We start from the raw sequence: 21,008 nt of genomic DNA on the forward strand, positions 1-21,008 counted from the left end.
CTGAGAGCATAAATGTAGATCTGATATACTATGAAAACCTCGATATTAAAAAATGAAAATTTAAAAACCAGTGGCGAAACCGGGTATTACAGTTTTTTTGTACATGATTATTGGAACTGGGTATGTACAAAAAAAGAATTTACAATATATGTAAATTTGTTTCACACGATGAAGATAGATGCAATTGATGTAAGGGTGTAAGGCCAACTTCATGGGAACAATTACGTACATTAATGGTGTTTAATGTATCTTGTGTGAGAAGCTGTCAAAATTATCAGCAAACCACTCCTAAGATATCACTATACACTCAAGCATCAACCGGATGACTTTCAGGTATAAGAGTAACATATGAAGGGAATAACCTTGCGATGTTTATACTTCACATTTGTATTATAATTCACTGAAAAGTTGTTCTTACCAGTACGTAGTTTGCCCAGTTCTAGTTTGTTGCCTCGACAACAAAATGAGTGTTTTTGATATTGTCGTTGATACGAGATGCTTTTTATTGGGAATTATAGCCTATACCTTTGGTTTTGGACGCCTAACAACGGAGGCATACGGGCGATTTTAATTGCATGTACATATGTTTATAAGAAACAGAGGATAGAGAAATGACAAACCGTTCAGATATAGAACTAACAAGTTAAAGTTTTACCACATAATTTTGAAACAAGGTGTTGGGGATGCAAGGTCAAGTTGGTACACAAACATGCATTATATGTCCGTCTTTATTTTCCGATTAATATGTTAATTTAAAATACATATATGATATCGACTAATACAAGTATGACAATTTTTAACATTCAGAGATTGTAGTATGATACGGCTACATACATTGAATACAAAAGCATGATATTATACGATTGCAATGGATACTTGCAGCGCTTTCAAAACAAAAATATTCATTGTAAGATAGAATACGACAATATAAGATTTTACATGAAACTTTCGTGTATATACAATTCATTTATATCGTATTAAACTGCATAGCAGTACTTTTGTTTGTTTAACACAGTTTATCACGTTTGTATTACATTTACCTCACAATCATTTACTAGTATCACTTCCAAACTGTTTATTGCAGTACTATGATTGGTCGTAGATGATAAAGGTATAGTACACCTAAAATTAAACGATATAGGTGTGCGAATGTAAAAAATATCATTACCTAGATAATTGACGTATGCACTAACGGTTACAAGTGATATGCATGTTAATACCTGTATTGCTCTAAGTTTTAATGATTTATTTTACATAAAAACACATTGCTCCACAGAATATCGCTGAAAATGTAAGAACTAATATCGCTCTAAGCTGTGACGTATCTTATCTACAAATTTGTATTCAGTGTGTGACTACTGCGGGTTGTACTAAGTACAAAATGCATTTTGATCATTTTTTCAAATACAATGAAAACTGCATGGTCAAGCCCGGTAGTCAAACATTTAAGTAACAATTGTCTTTAGTTGCAAAACGCTAGGACCCAAAATACACAAACAACACAGTTGGAACAAAGAGGCATGAAAAAATATTTATTTATACCAGTTACGATTACCGCCATAAAACGGTCAATGAGAGATAAACTATTTAAGGGTTTACCTGTATGCACACAACCTCACAGTTGACTTAAAGTGACACTCTTATTCAAATTTAATACATTCACGTGTATAACAAACATGAGTGATAAACCTTTAAATACTTACCAAATACTGCATTGATGGATAATAATAATTACTGATAACATGATTGCAACCATGTATTAAATAGCTGAAAACGCAAACAAACAAATAAATGATGGTGAGTGCTAAAAGATGAAGTATGATCTACCATCGTCTCATGAGAAATATCGGGTTTTCTGCTACGTTCTTTCAAATTAAACTCGGTGTCCTTCTAAAGAACGACAAAATTCATCATTTTCAGTATATAAAAAAACAATAGTATTAGTTGTGGTAAATTGTATTCGGTAGCAATGGTGCATCTTTAAATAAACATAATAATACCAAGCGCCTGTCAAGGGCGTTATTGGTACAAAAAACCTCGAAACATTTTATGACTCGGTAGGGTATTAAATCGTATCTTTCTTCAACCGAATGCTAACGTAAATAAAACAAATTCGCACATTATGTACGAGTTCGGTAAGGTCAAAAGATTGGCTTAACCCCAAAGGAAAAAAGCGTTTCATTTTTTACTGAATTTTAAACAGATGATAAGCTTGATATTTGTTTATTTGAAGATCCATAGATTTCGCTATGGTGCGATGTTATAATGTTGTTGAGGATGATTTAAGTATGTTGTATTGTAACTTTGAACAATGCTACAGATAAAGGATTGCATGTTTTAATCTGTTTCATGACCGTTTATTGCTGCTTTATTAAAATGTGAGCATTCTTATCAGAACAATATAAACCTATACGATATAGTTGTGTTTAATTATATCTTCTATATATGGGTAGGTATCAGACTTCTTTTATTTTATTTAAAGTTTAATGAAAAGTACACACTGTTTTCAATGAAGCACATTTTCATATATATTAAGAAAGACTTATAATTAAAAAAGGAAATAGATTATCCTCACTAACGCACTTTTGGAACTATTTTTACGTGAAAAGTGTTCCGAAATCACTACACGGCATCATTTCAGTAAGCAACAGCACTCGCGCTTTTTTGGTAAACGTTTACACACATGAGTTATCTACGTCTGTTTTTCCACACATTGGTAATTGTAGGTATATAAGAAATATAATATATATATATATATATATATAATGTTTTACTCGCACTGATAAAAACGCTGAGTGGAGCCTCGAAACCAGCTCACTAGTGGGTCCTCGGTTCGCATTTTTCTATCTGGACCCGGAAAAAATAATATATAAAATATTTTTATGACTTAGATGCAAACTGGTCATTTCTAACTGACATTTAACGAGGGACAGACAACAGAGCATCCTAAAACAGCCACACAAAACAAGTGTCTAAAATGTCTAAGAAGTACATATAGTGGATTGACAATGTTATTAAAATTAATTACATTAACAAAGCACATTTGAACTAATAAAATACAGTATGAACAAAATGTGATCAAAATAAATGATATATGACGATTAACATTATCAACATGGTTCACGCTTAGCCAATATGTCTGACATATGGCTTCCATGTGTATCATCTTATGGAATATTACTTATCTGAAAGTATATTTAATGACAAAAAAAAATCATCAAGAGTAATAAATTGTAATTTCGATTTAAAACAATAAATATTATCTGATTTAATTTTGGAACATCTTTAGATAAACATCTCCCTAAAACATCCTTTATAACACGTTTTAAACATTACAATACGTTAAATATTTTTAACAATTATACTTTGATAATAAATTTATCCACAGACGACCATGGACAATAGACAGACGACCATGAACGTTTGTTTTCAATATTTAAGTTTTACATTCGTCTCCATTATTTTTTCGTCTGTAAATTCCGCTTATGTTGCATACTATAACTCAGCGCAGCTTCGAGCACATTTGAACTTGAAATAATTAACCATATTTAATGTACTACAATGCTTAAAGTAAAATATATATATATATATACATATAGAAATACTCATCATGTTACTGGATATCACATTTAATTCTCTAAAATATAAAACGATATGAAAGCTAAGCTACTACATCAATTATACAATATTGAGACATTGAAAAACAAAATTGTCTAGATGAACAAAATACTGTCACAATCTGACTAATTTTAATACATTTTATAATAAAAGCTTACATGCAAATTGCCAAAAACGTATAGATTACATATATTACATATATTGATTCAATTTCTTAAAGATGATATTTAATAAAAAAAAAAGTTCGATTAAGTTTTCATAAAAAGACTCATATAGTTGGTAGTAAAGTAATAATTATTTGTATATCTGATGTAAACATGACAAAACATTTAATAGAAAGAAATCGATGCCGTAACGAAGAGCTCAGTTTTAAATCAACTCTCCCTCTTTTCGACAAGCATTTCAAAACAAAGTTCACTAAATGCACAAAAGCAATTTCGATTTTTGGGAGATCGATTCTAGATTGGCATATCATGTTATACACAATCTATATACAATAACAACATGCACCTTTTTAATATATGCCATAATCCTTTGCAGTGGGTGTTTCGACAACATAACACTAATGCAAGTTACCGACCGTCAACTGTCAATGTCTCGTACAGCTCCTCCGTCTGCTCTATATTCGCCGCTGTGATACCTTTGGCTGACAGCTCCGCTTTCAATGTCTGTGTGTATGCATCGTATACCTCCCATTCTCTAAAAATAGAATTTAACTACATATATACATGTACTCAACGTAATGCAAAGGTGATCCGCAACTTTGTTAGATTCACGGTATACTATAACTTTACACACACTGTTTATGTTTATAGGTAACATCTGAGGTCACACTCATCGCGAGTCTCATTAGTTGGATAGTTACGTTTATAATATACAAATACATGTTACTCATACTCACCACGTATTATATGATAATTTGAACTTTGTTTCAAATGCAACGTATAAATCAAAAAAAGCAAACAGTACACATATAGTTGTTCCTGACCTCTTTAAATCTGTCTACATTCTACAGTATATATAATAATACATTTCAATTATAGTGTGTAATTGAAAAGTTTAATTAAACAGTATAAATCAGTAACTTGTTTAGCTTGAGTACTGGGGAAACGATTTGAGGCATTTAAACAAAAGAGCTGCATTGCAGTTTATTTATTTTTTGAAAATTCTTGAATTCAGTGCTGCAGTGTTCAACAGTGTTAAATTTCACGGCAATTGTGACAGTGACATACAGGATATTTGTTCAATTAAGTATAAGAGAGTAATTTATTTCATGAGCTTCATGGAAAAACATATCTTTACGATTGGCGAATCCACGAGTAAAACTATAGTATTTCTTTGATCAAGGTCGAAATTAAAAAAAAACAAACCATGTTTCAATAAAATAAAAATAAAAATATTTTCGGAGTTTATTTAGTATTAACTTTTTCTAAATACCCATTTTAAAAAGTATTTTCCCCACCGCTACCCAACGGACGCACTTAACGCCCTTAACGCAAAATTATAGCTGATGACGTAGCGTTGGGGAAAAGTTAGCCGATTGTTTATAGTTTATTATTCAATAGTTTTTGTTTGTGCAAACATTTCATGAACATGAATTATTGAACTTTCTTTTATGCATCGAATAATAACGAAAGCAGTTTCAAATAAAACAGGGCATTGGTACATAACCAAATTACTACGTGGCCATTTATTGAGCCAACATTTGAAAGATCGTATTTAAAATGATATTTGATAACATTGATATAATATCCTATTTATATCCGAGCTGTTGTTGTCGTCGGTTTTAATGAAAGCAAATGTTCGCACATTCAGCTTCAAGGTTCATGAAAAGTTTGAAAAACATTATTACCATTTTCCTAATAAACGGTAAGTTGTTTATTGCCAAATATATATTTATTTAAACTTATGCAACTTCATGCTATCTTTAATTGTTTTGACAACATTTTGTGTTTCAAAGCTGACGTGATTAGTTTTGATCAAGAGGAAGTACCTACACTGTAACTGTAAAGGAGTTCTGAAAGTTGATAGTTTCACTCCTTATTTTTTCACTGATATAACTTCGTATTGCATCGAAAGGCATAACATAAAGTAGTTTAATTCTCATTTATTTTCACACCTGAGGTATGTTAAATATGAAATATTTTCGCCACCGTCTGAATTAATATAGCTCTACGGTACAATACGGTGACTTAACTGTACTGCATTTGTATTTTTATATTTCACTCCATGAATAGTTTGCGTGAAGACAACCCATTGTTCAAATGCTATTTTGTTTCAATAGATGGAAAAAAAAATTCTGCTGGTTTAAAAACATATGCATCTTATCATTAAGTGCACATGGTATAAGTCATAAAACATACGGACGGTATACAAGCAATATAATTATTTAACAAGAGTATCATAATGGGGTGCTCAACGCTCGTCCGTTTGTGTTTACTGTATCAGGCGGCGTAACTTAAGGTGATGGGATACGTTGCTCCGTCAAAATTGACGTTCAAAATTAAATATATTTCAACTTCTTTGACAATTGGCCAGAATGATGTGTCAGTCATGTTTTTCTCATTTTTGCTAAAATGACTTATATCGGCGGCGTCGGTTAGTGCAAAAAGACGCTATCTAACACCATACCCCTTTTTTACAATTTTGATTAGTGTCACTCAACTGCCGTTTGTCATTATAAAGTTATGAAAACTGTTGTAAAGATGCCTTACTACAGTTATATAACTATTACAATATGTATTTTCAACAAATGTGTCTATTAGTTCATGTGCAGAAGATAAGCTGCGTGTCATTACATAATTGTGCACGTTAATTTACGTTCAACGACTGGCCTGTAATGAAAAACACTTCACTAGATGCCTGGCACTTCTAATATTTTTTTCTAACATTTTGTAGCCTGATATTTAGCCTTTCGTGTTATGTAATAACCTATATGTGTTGTCGGGCTAATTAAGCAACCAATTTTAAACAATGGGTTCAGAAACGTTTGTTTTAAACGTTACTGACGTCAACGTTGTTTTGATGTACGTAGTCGTAATGCTGGCGATAAATTGTGATATTTTGAAAACGGAATGCAAAGAAACCGTAATGTCGTCCAATAACTAAGAAAAAAAGTCAAAACAACATTAAGCAAATGGAACGGAAATATGATTTTCTATAACAAAATGTGTTTTTGATAGATTTGCATTCATGTTTGATAAATTTATCGGTTGCATGAACGATGGCGATTATGCATATTCACGTACATGCGTATTGGTAAAGGTAAGTTTTATTAAAATTTGCGATGATCATCTATACATAAACATGATATATAACTTTATAAAGATATGTCATATACATGAAATCATAACCATTTAACATTCCTGGATGATAACCAGAACTATCATCAAACGATGCTCCGAGTGGGGATCAAACCCGGGACCTTCTGATCAAGAGTCCGATACGTGCAATCTGAGTTAGCAAGTTCGCGTTTTGTCGAAACCGTGCACGTGCTTAATAAAACCGGAAACAGCGTCCTAAAAATACAAATGCAGAAGAACGAAGCAGACGACATGAATATTTGGAAAAAATGGAAAGTTTACCAAAGAAAACATTAAGAAACGGATGCAGAAGCTGGTATAGATTCGTAAGAAATGCAAGCGTGACCTTCTGGATTGAAGACGAGTTGTTGAGTAAAAGATTTTAATAGACGAATTGAAAAAAAATGCTGCAAGTGCGCGGAACAGTTGTTGTTTACTAACATAACTTCAGAAACAAAATACGTTCTCGGGAGTATTCTTCATAAAGAATGCATGTCATGTCTGGCTGACAACACAGTGCCGACTGGAAAACGACACAAGGCTTGTGATCACAAAACCGTAACTACTGCTGTAACTACAAAGTTAGCTGCAGGTAAATGGTTCTTTCGAAAATTACAAAAGTAAAGCTAAGCAATAGTTCAGTATGCATCAATATTACTATAATCTCAATGAATTTTACCCCTAAAACTACCTAAATGACGTCAAATAGCTTGTATATATTGTTTGAAAAGCTTCAAGTCTTTCAGCCATGATCAACGCTGGCGTTGGGGAACAAGAAATCAATAATATTCTGCCTACATGAACCTTCGCTTTGTTAATAAGAAGAAACTCAAGAACAGGGAGCGAAAAATCGGCGAGAGCTTTGAGGTAGTTGCCGCCCAGTCATGTTCACGTGCAGTGGAATATGAAATTCGAAATTCTAAGTAACTTTTCATACATCACAAATGAAAATATGGTATACAAATAAACTGTACTAAAGTCAAGTAAAAGCTTTCCAATGACGGATATAATTAAACTGACAGTAGAACTATAGTTGTACAAGGAAATGCTTGTGACTCTTTGTTGACATATTTCTTCTGAATACATACAATCTAAACAGCGGAGTCTCCACTATGACAAATTAATGTATACACTCTATCCTCCGCCGGAAGTATCTTTCTTATTGTACTAAAATGTTATAATTAATGGAATTGTAGGGAAACAGATGAACAGTGGGTGGAGGTTTCGGCGGATGGCGGCTGGCAGAAACAAGGAACTGGTCACAGTAACAACAGCTTGTCCGATAAATAGGATTTCAGTTACTATTCATATTGTAAGCTTGCATCAAGCGCAGTATGCTCCTTAATGAGGGGGCGGGTGGGGCGCACCCCCCCCCCCCTCGCTTAAACTCATCCAAGTTTCCTTTTATTTCAATACAGAAGGAAAAAAAATAGTACGCCCAAAATGTAGCATTTTGGACTAGATATTGTTATTTTTTTTAAGGGGGGAATACGCCCCCACACGCTAACTCTTTAAACCAAATAAATTTCTGTTCTGAGGGAGGGACACGTGTCAAAAGTGAACGCTTCCTAACGTATCCTGGATTCGCCCTGCCATGTCATGTACAAGCATGTCTGCCAATCATATTCATAAAGATTTCAACCGAAAAGTGAGATTATCTTCAGTGTCCATATTTTGATACTTTTTTTTTGATACTTTGCAAAATATTTATATAAATACAATTTTCGTCTTAAAGATTCTTAAGTATATTTTGATAAAAACGAATTAATGAATTCATGCACTTTTGAAAAAGTCTTTAATGCATGTATTCTTCGTTTCATCAGGGCACGTGACAGTTGTCGGCAAATCTTCAAGAAATGTTCGAGATTTGGCGTTGCTAAAAAATGTAGATTTTGCAAGAATGCAATCAGAAGAAAAGTTCCAGCAACAAAGCACAAATGCGGGAAGAACTGGACGGGCTCGTCAAAAGCGATGGGGCATTCCTGACATTAAAATGCCTTCAGGATTTGAAAAGGAAAGGCCTCGAGGTGAATGCATTAACAATGGACGACGACATGTCAACATATACTAGATTGAAACGATGCCTTTTTTCCGTCCCTTCGAAAAATAATACAATAATGATATAAACCATGTTGTGAAAAACGTGTCCAATTTACTTTACAAAGTAAAATCAAACAACAAAAACAAACCATTTCATTTGTGAAGAAGTGCTTTTCTTACGCTGTATCTTACGGATCGGGCCGTACGAGAGAACCTTGAAAAAGTGATAGACCCCTACACCACCACAAAAATGACGGAAATGCGGGCAACACTTTCAACAACGAGTCCAAACGAGAACATAGACATGATCATATCAAGAAAAGCGCCTAAAGGGTCCCATTACTCTGAGTCTGAGAGCCTTGATTTTCGTCTTTCGGCGACAGTAGCACAAAATAATGAAGGACACGCTTATATATTAAAGGTTTGTTTGTGTAAACAACTACGACCTCAAACTTACATATTTATGAAATAAATGTAAAAAAAATTGCAATACCCTATACAATGAAGACGATGATAATGCTGATGCTGCTGATGATGATGTTGTTGTTGCCGTTGTTGTTGGTGGTGGTGGTGATGGTGATGATGATGATGATGATGATGATGATGATGGTGGTGGTGGTGGTGGTGGTGGTGGTTGTGATGATGATGTTGTTGGTGGTGGTTGTGGTGGTGGTGGTGGTGGTGGTGGTGATGATGATGATGTTGTTGTTGTTGGTGGTGGTGGTGGTGGTGGTGGTGGTGATGATGATGATGATGATGATGATGATGATGATGATGATGATGATGATGATGAATGATTTCCTTTCAGGTGTACGATGCCCATGGTCTATTAACAGGACATATCACAATGAAACGTTGCCATGAGTTAGATAAGGTCTAGCGTACCACCGTTCCGGGTGCGATTGACTATCTGTAGTGCTTATTTAAAAACAGATTAGTTAAATCGGCAAAAACAATCGCGGCATTATCATCTTATTTTTCTGAGTTAAATATTAATTCAGGTTGTTAAACTGCTTCGCATGAACAGAATAAAGTAGTGTTTTGAAATGAATATGTGAATTTTTGTCAACATTCTGCAATCGCTGTACAATTAACGAGCGCATTTGTATTGTTTAGTAAATATTATTATTATCGTTATTTATTTATTATTAATATCATTAGTCAGTATATAGACGTTTAACGTGATTGAATATGCTAGTTAGTTCATTATAAACAATAATGTCGACGTTCAACACTTATAATGACGTTGAAGACAATAAGGGTACTTTTAAAATTGAACAAAATGAATGTTAAAAATGCGAATTATTCTGAAATTTTAAATTTATCTTTATTTTGTGTGAAAATATCAAAATCAAAATAAATTATGCTTGTTTCAGTGCATATATATAGCAATCTACATGTTTTTTTCGATGAAATTTAAATATTTTATGTCGTGTTTTACGATGAAATTAAAGAAATTACGGTGCCTTATAAGATAGCTGGTGTTTGCACTTAACTTCATAGGAAAGGTATTTTATTTCGCATAAATGATTAAAGGAAGCTTAGCAATTTATGATGACCAATATTCAGTACAATATTTCATTTTTGACGTCGAAATATTGTTGAGCAACGTATCCCACCATTGCACTCAATCTTATTATTTAGCATGAAACAAACACAATTTTAAAGTTTCATATTATGATTTTATAATTGAAAGTGATTTTTTTTTATCAACAGGTCTTATTTAAAAAAAAACAACAACATCTTTCAATGTTTGACGGCATTCTGTATTATCAGATCCTGTACATGATCATAGAAAGTGATTTTGTTTTTAAAATTTTGAATAATTAAATTAATTCCTATAGGGCTGTTCAATGCAATGAGAACTAGAATATAAAAGAAACGAAAGAACAAAAAGAATATTTAAATGAACTTAAATAATGAATCACAGTAATCGCAAATGCACTACTTCTTATAGATCATGAAAAATTATGGAGTCATAAGGTGTGACATATAATACTTTTCAGTATCTGTGTCGTTCAGGACATATTTTACTCTATGTATCTTACTGTTTTACTGTCACCAGTCCTTTAAATATACTGAAACCTGTGCGATTAAATCAAAGACTACGAAGGGAGGACTGAAATATTCTACAGTCAGGCGAAACACCTGACTGTCTATAAAATGACGAACCAGCGTTAACGTACAATTTGACCAATTTAAAGACCTCCCGCGGAGAACGCGGAAATACCCTATTAACACAGAAGATACATTAATTATTTCACTATACCGCATTGTATCTTACTAAAAATATCACTGAGGAGCAACTGCTATTAAGGTAACACTATTTGTATAACTGTTTATGATTTCCAATTTCAATTCAAACTAATGTCTACATATTTAGAATTTGACTGCAAACACCCTAGAATCTATGGCGTCAATCGTAAGGCGACATCTCTGCCGAGCTTATTGTGTGTCACTGATTCGTATCTCGTGAATACGTATAAACGGGTTGAAAACACGTCAAGATTAGTAGTGCAGGAAAGACAGTTAATGATTAGACTAAGGTTACACACTCAATGTTACGTTACGAATATGGACCTCATTTTATACGAGGACAACATAAATACTCAATCTCATGGACGGCGACGTTGTGTTCCGTGAGTCGTATATATGGTTGTTATTATACTATAAATACCAAAACATGTTGATTAAACGTTGTATTAATGTTCTAGATCATTTGCGCATTCTTTTGTATAAGTAATTATATAAGAAGTCCAATCATTACGTAAGTTTGTTATCGTCCGCAAATTTACCGACATACACTTTTCATACATAATAGTTAATAGATGATGAGTAGTCATTCAGTACTACATTTATTAAAAGAGTCTAAGGTAGTATCAATAAGTGTTAAACACATCTTAACTGTTCCTCTAATGAGCAATATGATATCAATACTTTTGATCGCCGTATTTTAGCAGAACTACATTGCCTTCTTCACCACGCTTCTTCGGTTGAGATAACGATTGGCGATGATTTTTTATTTCATTATAGGGTATTTTAATTAAACAGTCAAATAGTTTTGAAACAAAAACGTTCAAGAATTAGGATTGCCATTTCCGTAATAAGCTATCAGTTTTTATTATTTATAAGAAAATATTTATTCATCGTTATAATCAATTATTATTTTTCATACTTTAAAGATTCAAAAGTGCCGTTTTCATTTGAGTTAAAGGGACGGTAAAACATTTGCAAGTAGTTCTTGAAGTTGATATTTTCACTCCTTAGTTTGAAGGGTTCTTTTATTTATATTTTAGCTGCTGTTAGTTTACTGATTAAACTTCTTATCTTACCGAAAAAAGTAGAAACATTCATTCGCTGCTTTAGTTATACTTCATGTATACCTAACTAATTTTACCTATATTAAACTCGACCACAGACCTATGAAAGCGGTATATGCTTTCAAAAATGGCGTACCCTTTCTACCACTTATAACATGCTTTATACATGTGATGCATATAATAACTGTACATTAAAAAGTAATACCTGCATAAAAACGTTCATACATGACTCTTAACGTAACGGCATTCAGAACATATTTCTTTACTTCACAACAAGTAACTCTAATCCTCTTCTGAACATCCTAAACTGACTCTTATTATACCTATAAGATTATTCTTACCCGTAAAACACTGCACCATTATACAATGAGATGCCATCCAGGTCAACTTTCCCTTCCTTCCTCAAGTTGAACATCAACCCTCTCCTGAATGCCGCCTTTAACATCCTACATATCAGCTCGCCCTCAGGGTCTCTTCTCAAGTGTCCTGTGAACGTGCCGCCTTTATACGGTTTTCCCGGGGACGGATGGTGCGTCTGCAAGTAGGGAAGACAAACGTTGTATTAGACGTGATGGAATGGATATAAGTACAATTATACCATACAATACATTGAAAATTTACTGGTCAGGAGATTTGATGGCCAGATACGAACGAACCATTTTGATTGTAATTTAAGCATCCTTGAGATTTCAGTTCTGATGGATGTTTTTTTCGGCATATGTTTATCCCTAAACTGTACAATTAAGGCGGGGGGATAAAGGGAAGAACATGATTGATTCAATTAAAACAAACGCACGGGAATTGAAATAGGTTTTGCGTAAATGGAATAAATTTTGATATCTACACGTTTAAGTACTCGTATTTTAAGAAAAAGTTCAGGCAAAAATATTCATATTGCTTTACTTTATATAGATTATACTGGTTAAATTAAATTACCATAACGGAATAGGTGTTTGCTGGTGTGTAATTTCTTTTTGACTCAAATATATATCGAGTTTCCAGTAATATCTATATAATAATAGATTGCACTGTGCTTCATGATCATGGATTAGAAAAGATTATATTTGCTATATAAACGATCCTACGTACATGAACCTACCAAAAAAAAATTCCATATAAACATAATTGCAGCCTAATATTCTGAAATGAGCATAATGTGATTGCGGAATACAAATTGGTATCTTTATATAAGAGCGGAATGTAATGTCATGATTTAAATAAACTTTGGTATAAACATCGTTAAAGATGTTAATGGTGTTAAGAAATTTAGCGAAAAAAAATGATGTAAATTTAATTTAAATTCTGCTGAAACAAAGAATAACACATTGTTGATTATTTCCTATTCTACTGTTGTTATATTTATAAAGTTATACTTCATTCATTTTACCAATTTAATTTTGATATGCTTGCCATGTAAAGATTTAGGGATGCATACTTACATGCATTATGAAGTATTATGACGAACTTTTTCTTTGTATTTGCAAGTAAAATATGTCAATTTCAATCTTCACAATAAATAAAATGTTCTTTATAAAAATAAATGAGGAGAAGCAAATAGCTTTCTGAATGACTTTTAATGAATTAGTGCTATTGCGGAAAAATATCAATATTGGTTAAATAAACATGGGCGCAAAAGTGAATAGTTCCAATATTTTTTGCCTAACTTGTTTGGATGTGTTTTTGATATAATTTAAACAAATATGTTTATACATTTGTTTTCTAAGGAAAAATGTTTTATAATTAGACCAAGATAAAGATTTGATTTAAATTCAATAAACAAACACTACCGACAATTAATTCCGAGTAAAAACACATTAACACGTATAGAACAAATATTCCTTTTATTATACGCCTATATTCAAATCTTCAACTTAATAGGAATCTTGTCATTTATTTAGTTTGTGCATCGTAGTATATGCAAACGTAGCATTCACTCATTAAGAGTGCCATTAAATTAGTTTATTTTATTCTTTGTAAAAAGACATTAGTATTATCAACTATCTTAGTGCGGATTTCAACATGATAAGTGACATTTGCAACCATGCTGAATTTCCCGTGGCAAAAATAGTCTTATTGCATGTCATATTATCAGTGTATATTATCCCCAAGAGCTTTAAATGCATAGCAAAATAATATTGGCACGCATGATGACATCAATGAATATGACGTACGGTGCAAAATCGTATACTTGTGAAAAATATTATTTTATTATATGTATTTTCGGAGAGCTCCGTCTCTATTCTCCTTCACCCGACAGCCTTTTAAGCTTGTGTTTTACATAAACCATTTAAAATAAAATTTACGATGTATTATGTATGAGTTTCATCACATTACCATAAAGACTTAACTAGCTTATGATTTATAACACTTTTCTGTAAGTTACGTCAGTAAAATACTTAATGTTGCATACAGTGTACAGCATGATGTATATATTCATGTATACTAAATGAATTGTTAACTAAATGAAAAAACAAAAACATTTATATTGTCAACAAATTATATAGTTTATCTAAAGGATTAACAACCAGGTGGCGCTTCATAAGCACGAGTGATTCATACGCACGTGCATTTCGTGCGCATATAAATGTAAAAGCAATAAGCTTTGGGGAACCGATACGTTCAAATCGATACAATTGATTGTTAAATTTGAGGTTGTATCGGGCAGTAGGCAGACGTCCGTGTTTAGAGAAATGACCGGACAAAGCATGCTTTTAATCCTCTTACAGAGGATAAGTCGTATTGATAATACATGTATTATCATGATGATTCAAACTATGCAGTGGAAAAATGGAACATGTAGATATTATGAGTTAATTCAGTTCATAAATAATGTATAACCAGTGAGAACATGTTTCTTTTGTTTTTAAAGGCATCAATTAAAGTGTCTTAAAGGGAGTTATTTTCGCCACTTAAATATTACGTGCTTCAGTTTTACTTTGAAAGTGACTGTTCTATTGGAATACTATTAAAGAAATGTATATGTGATTTTTGTTTTTGTTTTGCAATAAACACGTAGGCGATCGCTCCAAAACAATAAGGTCGGGGCTACACGGAATCCGCGTTTCTACCACGTGGCTGGAACCACATGAGGTGTATCACAGCTGTTCTTCGTTGACGTCACTTCCTGTCCAGGTACCCGTTCCGATCGTGTTCCCTCGCCTATTGTGGTTTTCTGTTACATTATTACCTCCTGTCAGCATCAGCCAATGATTTAGCCATATAGTAAACATATAAAGATAAGTATTATAAATGAAATTTACTCTTCTCTATTAATTGAACGAGAAAGATTTGAAGCAATGCTTAATAATTCTGGATTGTTTGGTTTAGAAGATTTCAAATTCAGAATGATGGCATTAAAATACGTTAATTTTAAGAATACTTATTTTTTTTTTTTTATAAGTTGAGTTGTTAAAACACTGAGAGATAATAAAGAATGTGTTATGTAAGTTTCAAGGATTTGATCTGTATCTGCTAATGAATATTGTTTTATATTTTTATATGATGGAAAGTACTTTGCCTTGGCTGCCATTATAATCTCTAAACAGATGAATTGCCTGTCTTGGCTGACAAGCAATTATAGTATGTGTTCCTTATAAAAAGATTGGATTTGTAGATTGTGTTTAGTTCTGTTACATATTGAATGCATACGATCATGTCTTATGATATTGTAAAGATGCGTTATTCAAAGATTGTTATACACAATTATGATACGCTTAATGTGACTGCACTACATAATTCTTGCATTATTAAGGAATATAATCTGAATATCATATGAGCTGCATCGCTGATTCACGGCGGAATCGCCAGAAATAAATAAGTAATACTTAGATGATATGAAGTAAATTCGCAATGATTGAGAAGGGGCGGAGTGAGTTTCAACCTCATTGGTTGACCTATTGTCAGTGACGCAGGGAGTGTGTATTGAATGAGAGGCAGAAGGCGGACTTTTAAACACGCGCGAAAGATGAAAGTTTGAATTGTAAAGCTTAGCACTTAATAACTGCTTATCAGCAGTTCCGTTAGCTGAAAATCAAGGCTGTATTGTAATCAAAGTATACGGTGGCCTTCTAGTTACGGTACTAGTAAATATGCAAATATTGTTATGAAGTTATAAAATTCGGCATTGATGATTTATGGCGGAATCGCCAGAGATGAATCATAATGACATTGTACACGGTACACGGTGGAATCACCAGTGCTAGTGTATATATAAATATTGTTATGAAGTGAAGTAATAAAAAGCGGCATCGCTGATTTAAGGCGGAATCGCCAGAGATGAATTGTTAAAGAATACGGCGACGTCATCAGTAACAGTTTAAATGTATAATTGTTGTTTTATTGATTGATACGAATGTACTAATTCTAAGTCATAAGTCATGATTGCTAACCGAATTAATTTATCTGAATACGTTATAAATTATGTTTTTAGAAATAGTTTCTCCCGGATCTTCTACAGAAGTTGATGGTCACAGATATTATTCATCAAAACGGAAGTTGTTCTTTCAGTTAGAAAGTTTGATTTAACTTACGGTCTAGGGAGAAGGAATATTTTGCCTGCTAAACTTTTAACTTTTGCATTATATTTATTTTCATTAATAAGAAGTGCTAAAAATGAAGGCAAGTGTTTAGTGATTTGCTGGTTTCATCTGTAATGGCTGTAGTACAGAAGTCTTCAATGGTATGTATTTGATACAACTTAATAAAATAAAAACAATGTGTGCACAAAAAAAAACATTTATAAGATCATCATAGCAAGAACTCGATCCAGGTTGTGTCAAGTTTAACTAACGATTCATTGATCTAAAATAAAGGATGAGTGTATCCATATTTGTATTATCTATACATTATTTTACTGTTTATCTATATGTTATATGAACATTTGAAATGTATTTATTCAGGCACTTGCCCCTGAAGTTGACAATATTAAGACATATAGTGTTCATTGATTAAAATTTGCTGGTGAAACGTATGTTGTCATCTATCGTGTTAACGAGAGGATATCGAAAAACATGGATGTTATTTTAAGTGAATCTAGTAAAAATAGATATGTGTCAAGGTTTCTTTAATATTAGTCTTCAGCCTTTAGTTTGTATGTACAGAAGTTTAAAATGATTTTACCAATCAACAATGGGTATATTTGAAAAAGATCATCAAACTAAAAAAAATGGATTATTTATATAAGATTTCTCGTTCTTTTAATTCTACCGGTTTCCTAAGTGCTTCTCTGAAACTTCCAACATAATAACATTGAAAAAGTATTAATTTTGTTGTTTTCAATAAGAGTTTATAGAATGGTATTAAGGAAAATATTATTTTCTACGTTTGAGTAAAACAAATAGGAAGAAAACTCATTTCCCTTGTTTTAAACGGAATAACAAATAGGTGGCGTTTTGTAAGCACGAGTGATTCTAACGCACGGGTATTTCGTGTGCATAAACATGTTAAGACAACGAATCAATTGATTGATCAATTTTATAAGAAATGTTTATAGTAAAAGTTTTCTGTAATTATGCAAATTCATTATATAAATGCTCTATTCGTTTTCAATTATCTACAAAAAACATAGCAATACAATAAACACTTGTACAAATTGATATAGTTCGTATACATGAATAATGTAAATGATATGTTTTTAAACATCATTGTTAAGGAGCTGATGGGTAGTGAGGCCTGACATCTAGTGGTACAAGAAAAATCCTGTATATCTGGATGCTAATTGGGCAGTTTCTGAGTTTTCCTAACAGGGAGGGTTTTATCTCAGTTTTTCCTCGGCCATTCGACCACGTCTGTAAGGTCCATTTTGGTTAAGCATGTTGTTATATAGACATTCTTTGCTGAAGTTGCAAGTTCATGCTGTATGTATTAATCGGTTACACAAGTTTTTCAAAGAATCTTCCATAATCATATCATTGAAATATAATTGATTTTTTTCTAGAGGAGGTAATAGAATAGTATAGAGGGAATTGATTTCTCGATTATTGGGCTTGTTCATGCCTTTTCACCTGAATTATTGTAACACACGATAGTCCTTAAAACTTTTTTATTTGTTTCTCTTACTGAAGATTAATGTCACTTTTACAGTTTTTACATTTATTGCCTCCTGTGACGAGGCTACTAGCACATTATATCACATCCCATACATGCCCTGGTTGCTATCACCAGATGTGACTCAATAAATTCTAATGTTGTGTCTAATAGTATTTTTAAACTAATCGGCATATGATTTCAAATAAAACGACACATTAAGACGTGGCATATTAACAATAAAAAATTTTATTCAATTATATAACTACATAACATTACGGTTCACAGAGCTGTTTGGTAATTTATAAAGAGAATATTTCGTGATTCCAGTGTTAGATTATTGTATTTCACAAGTTTCATCGAAATACATATTTTCACATGTACAATAAAATACACTTACACTGAATTTTAAAATAAATTGTTTGAGATACTTTGCTGCTTATTTTTGTAGTTTATTTGGTATTTTATTTAAATTTCTGAATACCCCGTTTTTGATTAACCCTTTTCTATACCCGAGGGACGTCCCTCAAGCAAAACCTTTGATCGCTAATGACGTAGACTGGCTAGCCCTCATAAACATTCATCAGTCCACTTTTTAATGCATGTACAATCCTATTTATAACAGTTTATGCACTAATAAAATAGGGTAGGGACACGTTATCAACATAACAGTTGCCACCATTTACTGAAAACAAATATTTGAAAGTGATTAATCATGAGTGGATTAACATATTTTTAGATTAAAAGCCGTTCTACCAGTTGTATAGTTTGTTTCGTGTTTCATAATAGAAAATGGGTTCATGATACATGCATATCAAATGACAGCCATTTTCAGAAAATATCGTTTACCGTTTGTAGCCGGGTTGTTTCCAAGATGGGATAAAGACCACGCTTCATTGTTGCTATCACATGTAAAGGTTATTTAAGTGTATTGGCAAGGTTGGTAACAGACATTTTAAAAACATAGTTATAACGAGTTATAGCATTGCATTTATATTCGAACAAAAGTTTTCGGCCAATGTTTTGTACCTAAACAAATATACAAGGAACGTTTGGGAGAATGGAATTGCCGTTTTCCTTATAAACGGTGAGTTTATTTCCAAAACAAATCTTTTTTTTTCAAGCGTAAGCGATATTTTTATAATCAATGCACTAATGTGCATATTTGAATAGTAAAAAAAGAAATGTATAGTTTTGGTTTTGTTCAAACGGAAGTAACTACATCTGATTTTAAAAGCAGTTTTTATAGTTGTTTTTCCACCCAATGTTATTATTATTTATATATTTGTAATTCTTACTGCATATGGTAAAGTACAATTCACGCTGCTGAAATAAAAATGCATGCCATTCTCTTAACTTAAAAATGTTATTGCTTTATATTTGTTATCTAGTGATATGAAGGCAACTTTATTTTAGAAAAGAAATAAAACTACCTTGTGATAAGACATGTGTTTCGTGAACATATACTTGTAAATCTATTGTACATACAATACAACCATGGATGCACATATACTCGATGTGGTTTTATAACATTAACTGTAATTATAAGAAACTAAAGTAGTAGCATTTTACTGAAACTTTTCGTTGTGTTATTCATCTCTCTATTTCTCAGGTTTAAGAGTTCATGGTTTTGAGTGGTTTTAATGTACATACTGTTATTACTGTTATTAACTTGAACTCCTATCATCATTCAATTCCCATATTTAATATAAGCTTTTCGTTTACGTCGTTTCCGGAACATTCCATTTTATAGGGCAGGCCAGAGGTTATAATTGTAGATTAGACTGCAGTCAATAACGGTCGATAAGGAACTGTCCTTATACCAATAAAGACAGTACGGAACGCACTGTATTGTTATATGTAACACGCATGTTTATAAAAATCTGATTTGTGTGTTGTATTTTGTTAGGCGATTTACTGTTGTGCAAACACAGTTCGATCAACATGTGCTTTAATATGTACTTTAATACAGACAGGGCTGTTTAAGGGCCTTACGTGCCTAAGTTTAATAGAACATGTCATTTACAATAAATCGTTTCCAATTAGTAAGCGGGGTTACTGGCTTAGAATTTTCTTCTATTTAATACAATGCATAAAAAATGTACTTGGTATGTACAGCTATTTATTAGTTATATATTCATGTAGCAATCCTTTAAGTCGAGTATATGTATCACATGCTATACCTTGTTTTTCGTATCTTATAACCATGTCTGTTGTGTTTTAAAGCTATATGATTTAACATTGCTTTTATTTCTGATGGTCAAAATAATAAATACCCCACCACACACACACATGTATTTTAAAATAAACAGTAGGATTGCTTTTGCATAATTGTCAGTATTTCAGTAAGTCATACGTTTATATCTCATGTTCTTATATGGTAAAGATTAATTTAATACAATAAATCATTTGTTTTCTGTAAAGTGATATTTGTTTGATTTTATGAACAAATGTTTGAGGACCTTCGGTATATGCTAAAACAGGAAAGGACGTCATGCACAAATACAAATGTTTGTTGTCACACTCTAAATGAAAGCAAATTTCAATTGAGTTTCTGACTGGATATCACTTAGTATGCATTATACTTATAGACGGAGTAAAATGATCGGATGAATCTTAGGTCCAATATAAATTACTAAACATAACCAATCCTTGTATGTATCAATTCAAACAACTCATCGAAAGTACTCAAAGTACTAATCTA

At 32.3% G+C, this 21,008-nt stretch overlaps 1 protein-coding gene across 6 annotated transcripts in view; it reads right to left on the reverse strand.

Moving 5' to 3' along the window:
• Positions 1 to 710: 710 nt before the first annotated feature.
• Positions 711 to 21,008, reverse strand: part of LOC128234693 (uncharacterized) — a 41,254-nt gene continuing 20,956 nt past the window's right edge. For all 6 annotated transcript variants that reach the window (XM_052949102.1, XM_052949100.1, XM_052949105.1 and 3 more), the window contains 2 exons: positions 12,622 to 12,815; positions 711 to 4,317 (listed from right to left, as the gene is read on the reverse strand). In XM_052949102.1, coding sequence (XP_052805062.1) covers positions 4,191 to 4,317; positions 12,622 to 12,815 — 321 coding nt within the window. In that variant the 3' untranslated portion in view covers positions 711 to 4,190. The remainder of the gene's footprint in view (positions 4,318 to 12,621; positions 12,816 to 21,008) is intronic.

This window comes from Mya arenaria, chromosome 5 (genome assembly GCF_026914265.1).
Source record: "Mya arenaria isolate MELC-2E11 chromosome 5, ASM2691426v1".
NCBI lineage: Eukaryota > Metazoa > Mollusca > Bivalvia > Myida > Myidae > Mya > Mya arenaria.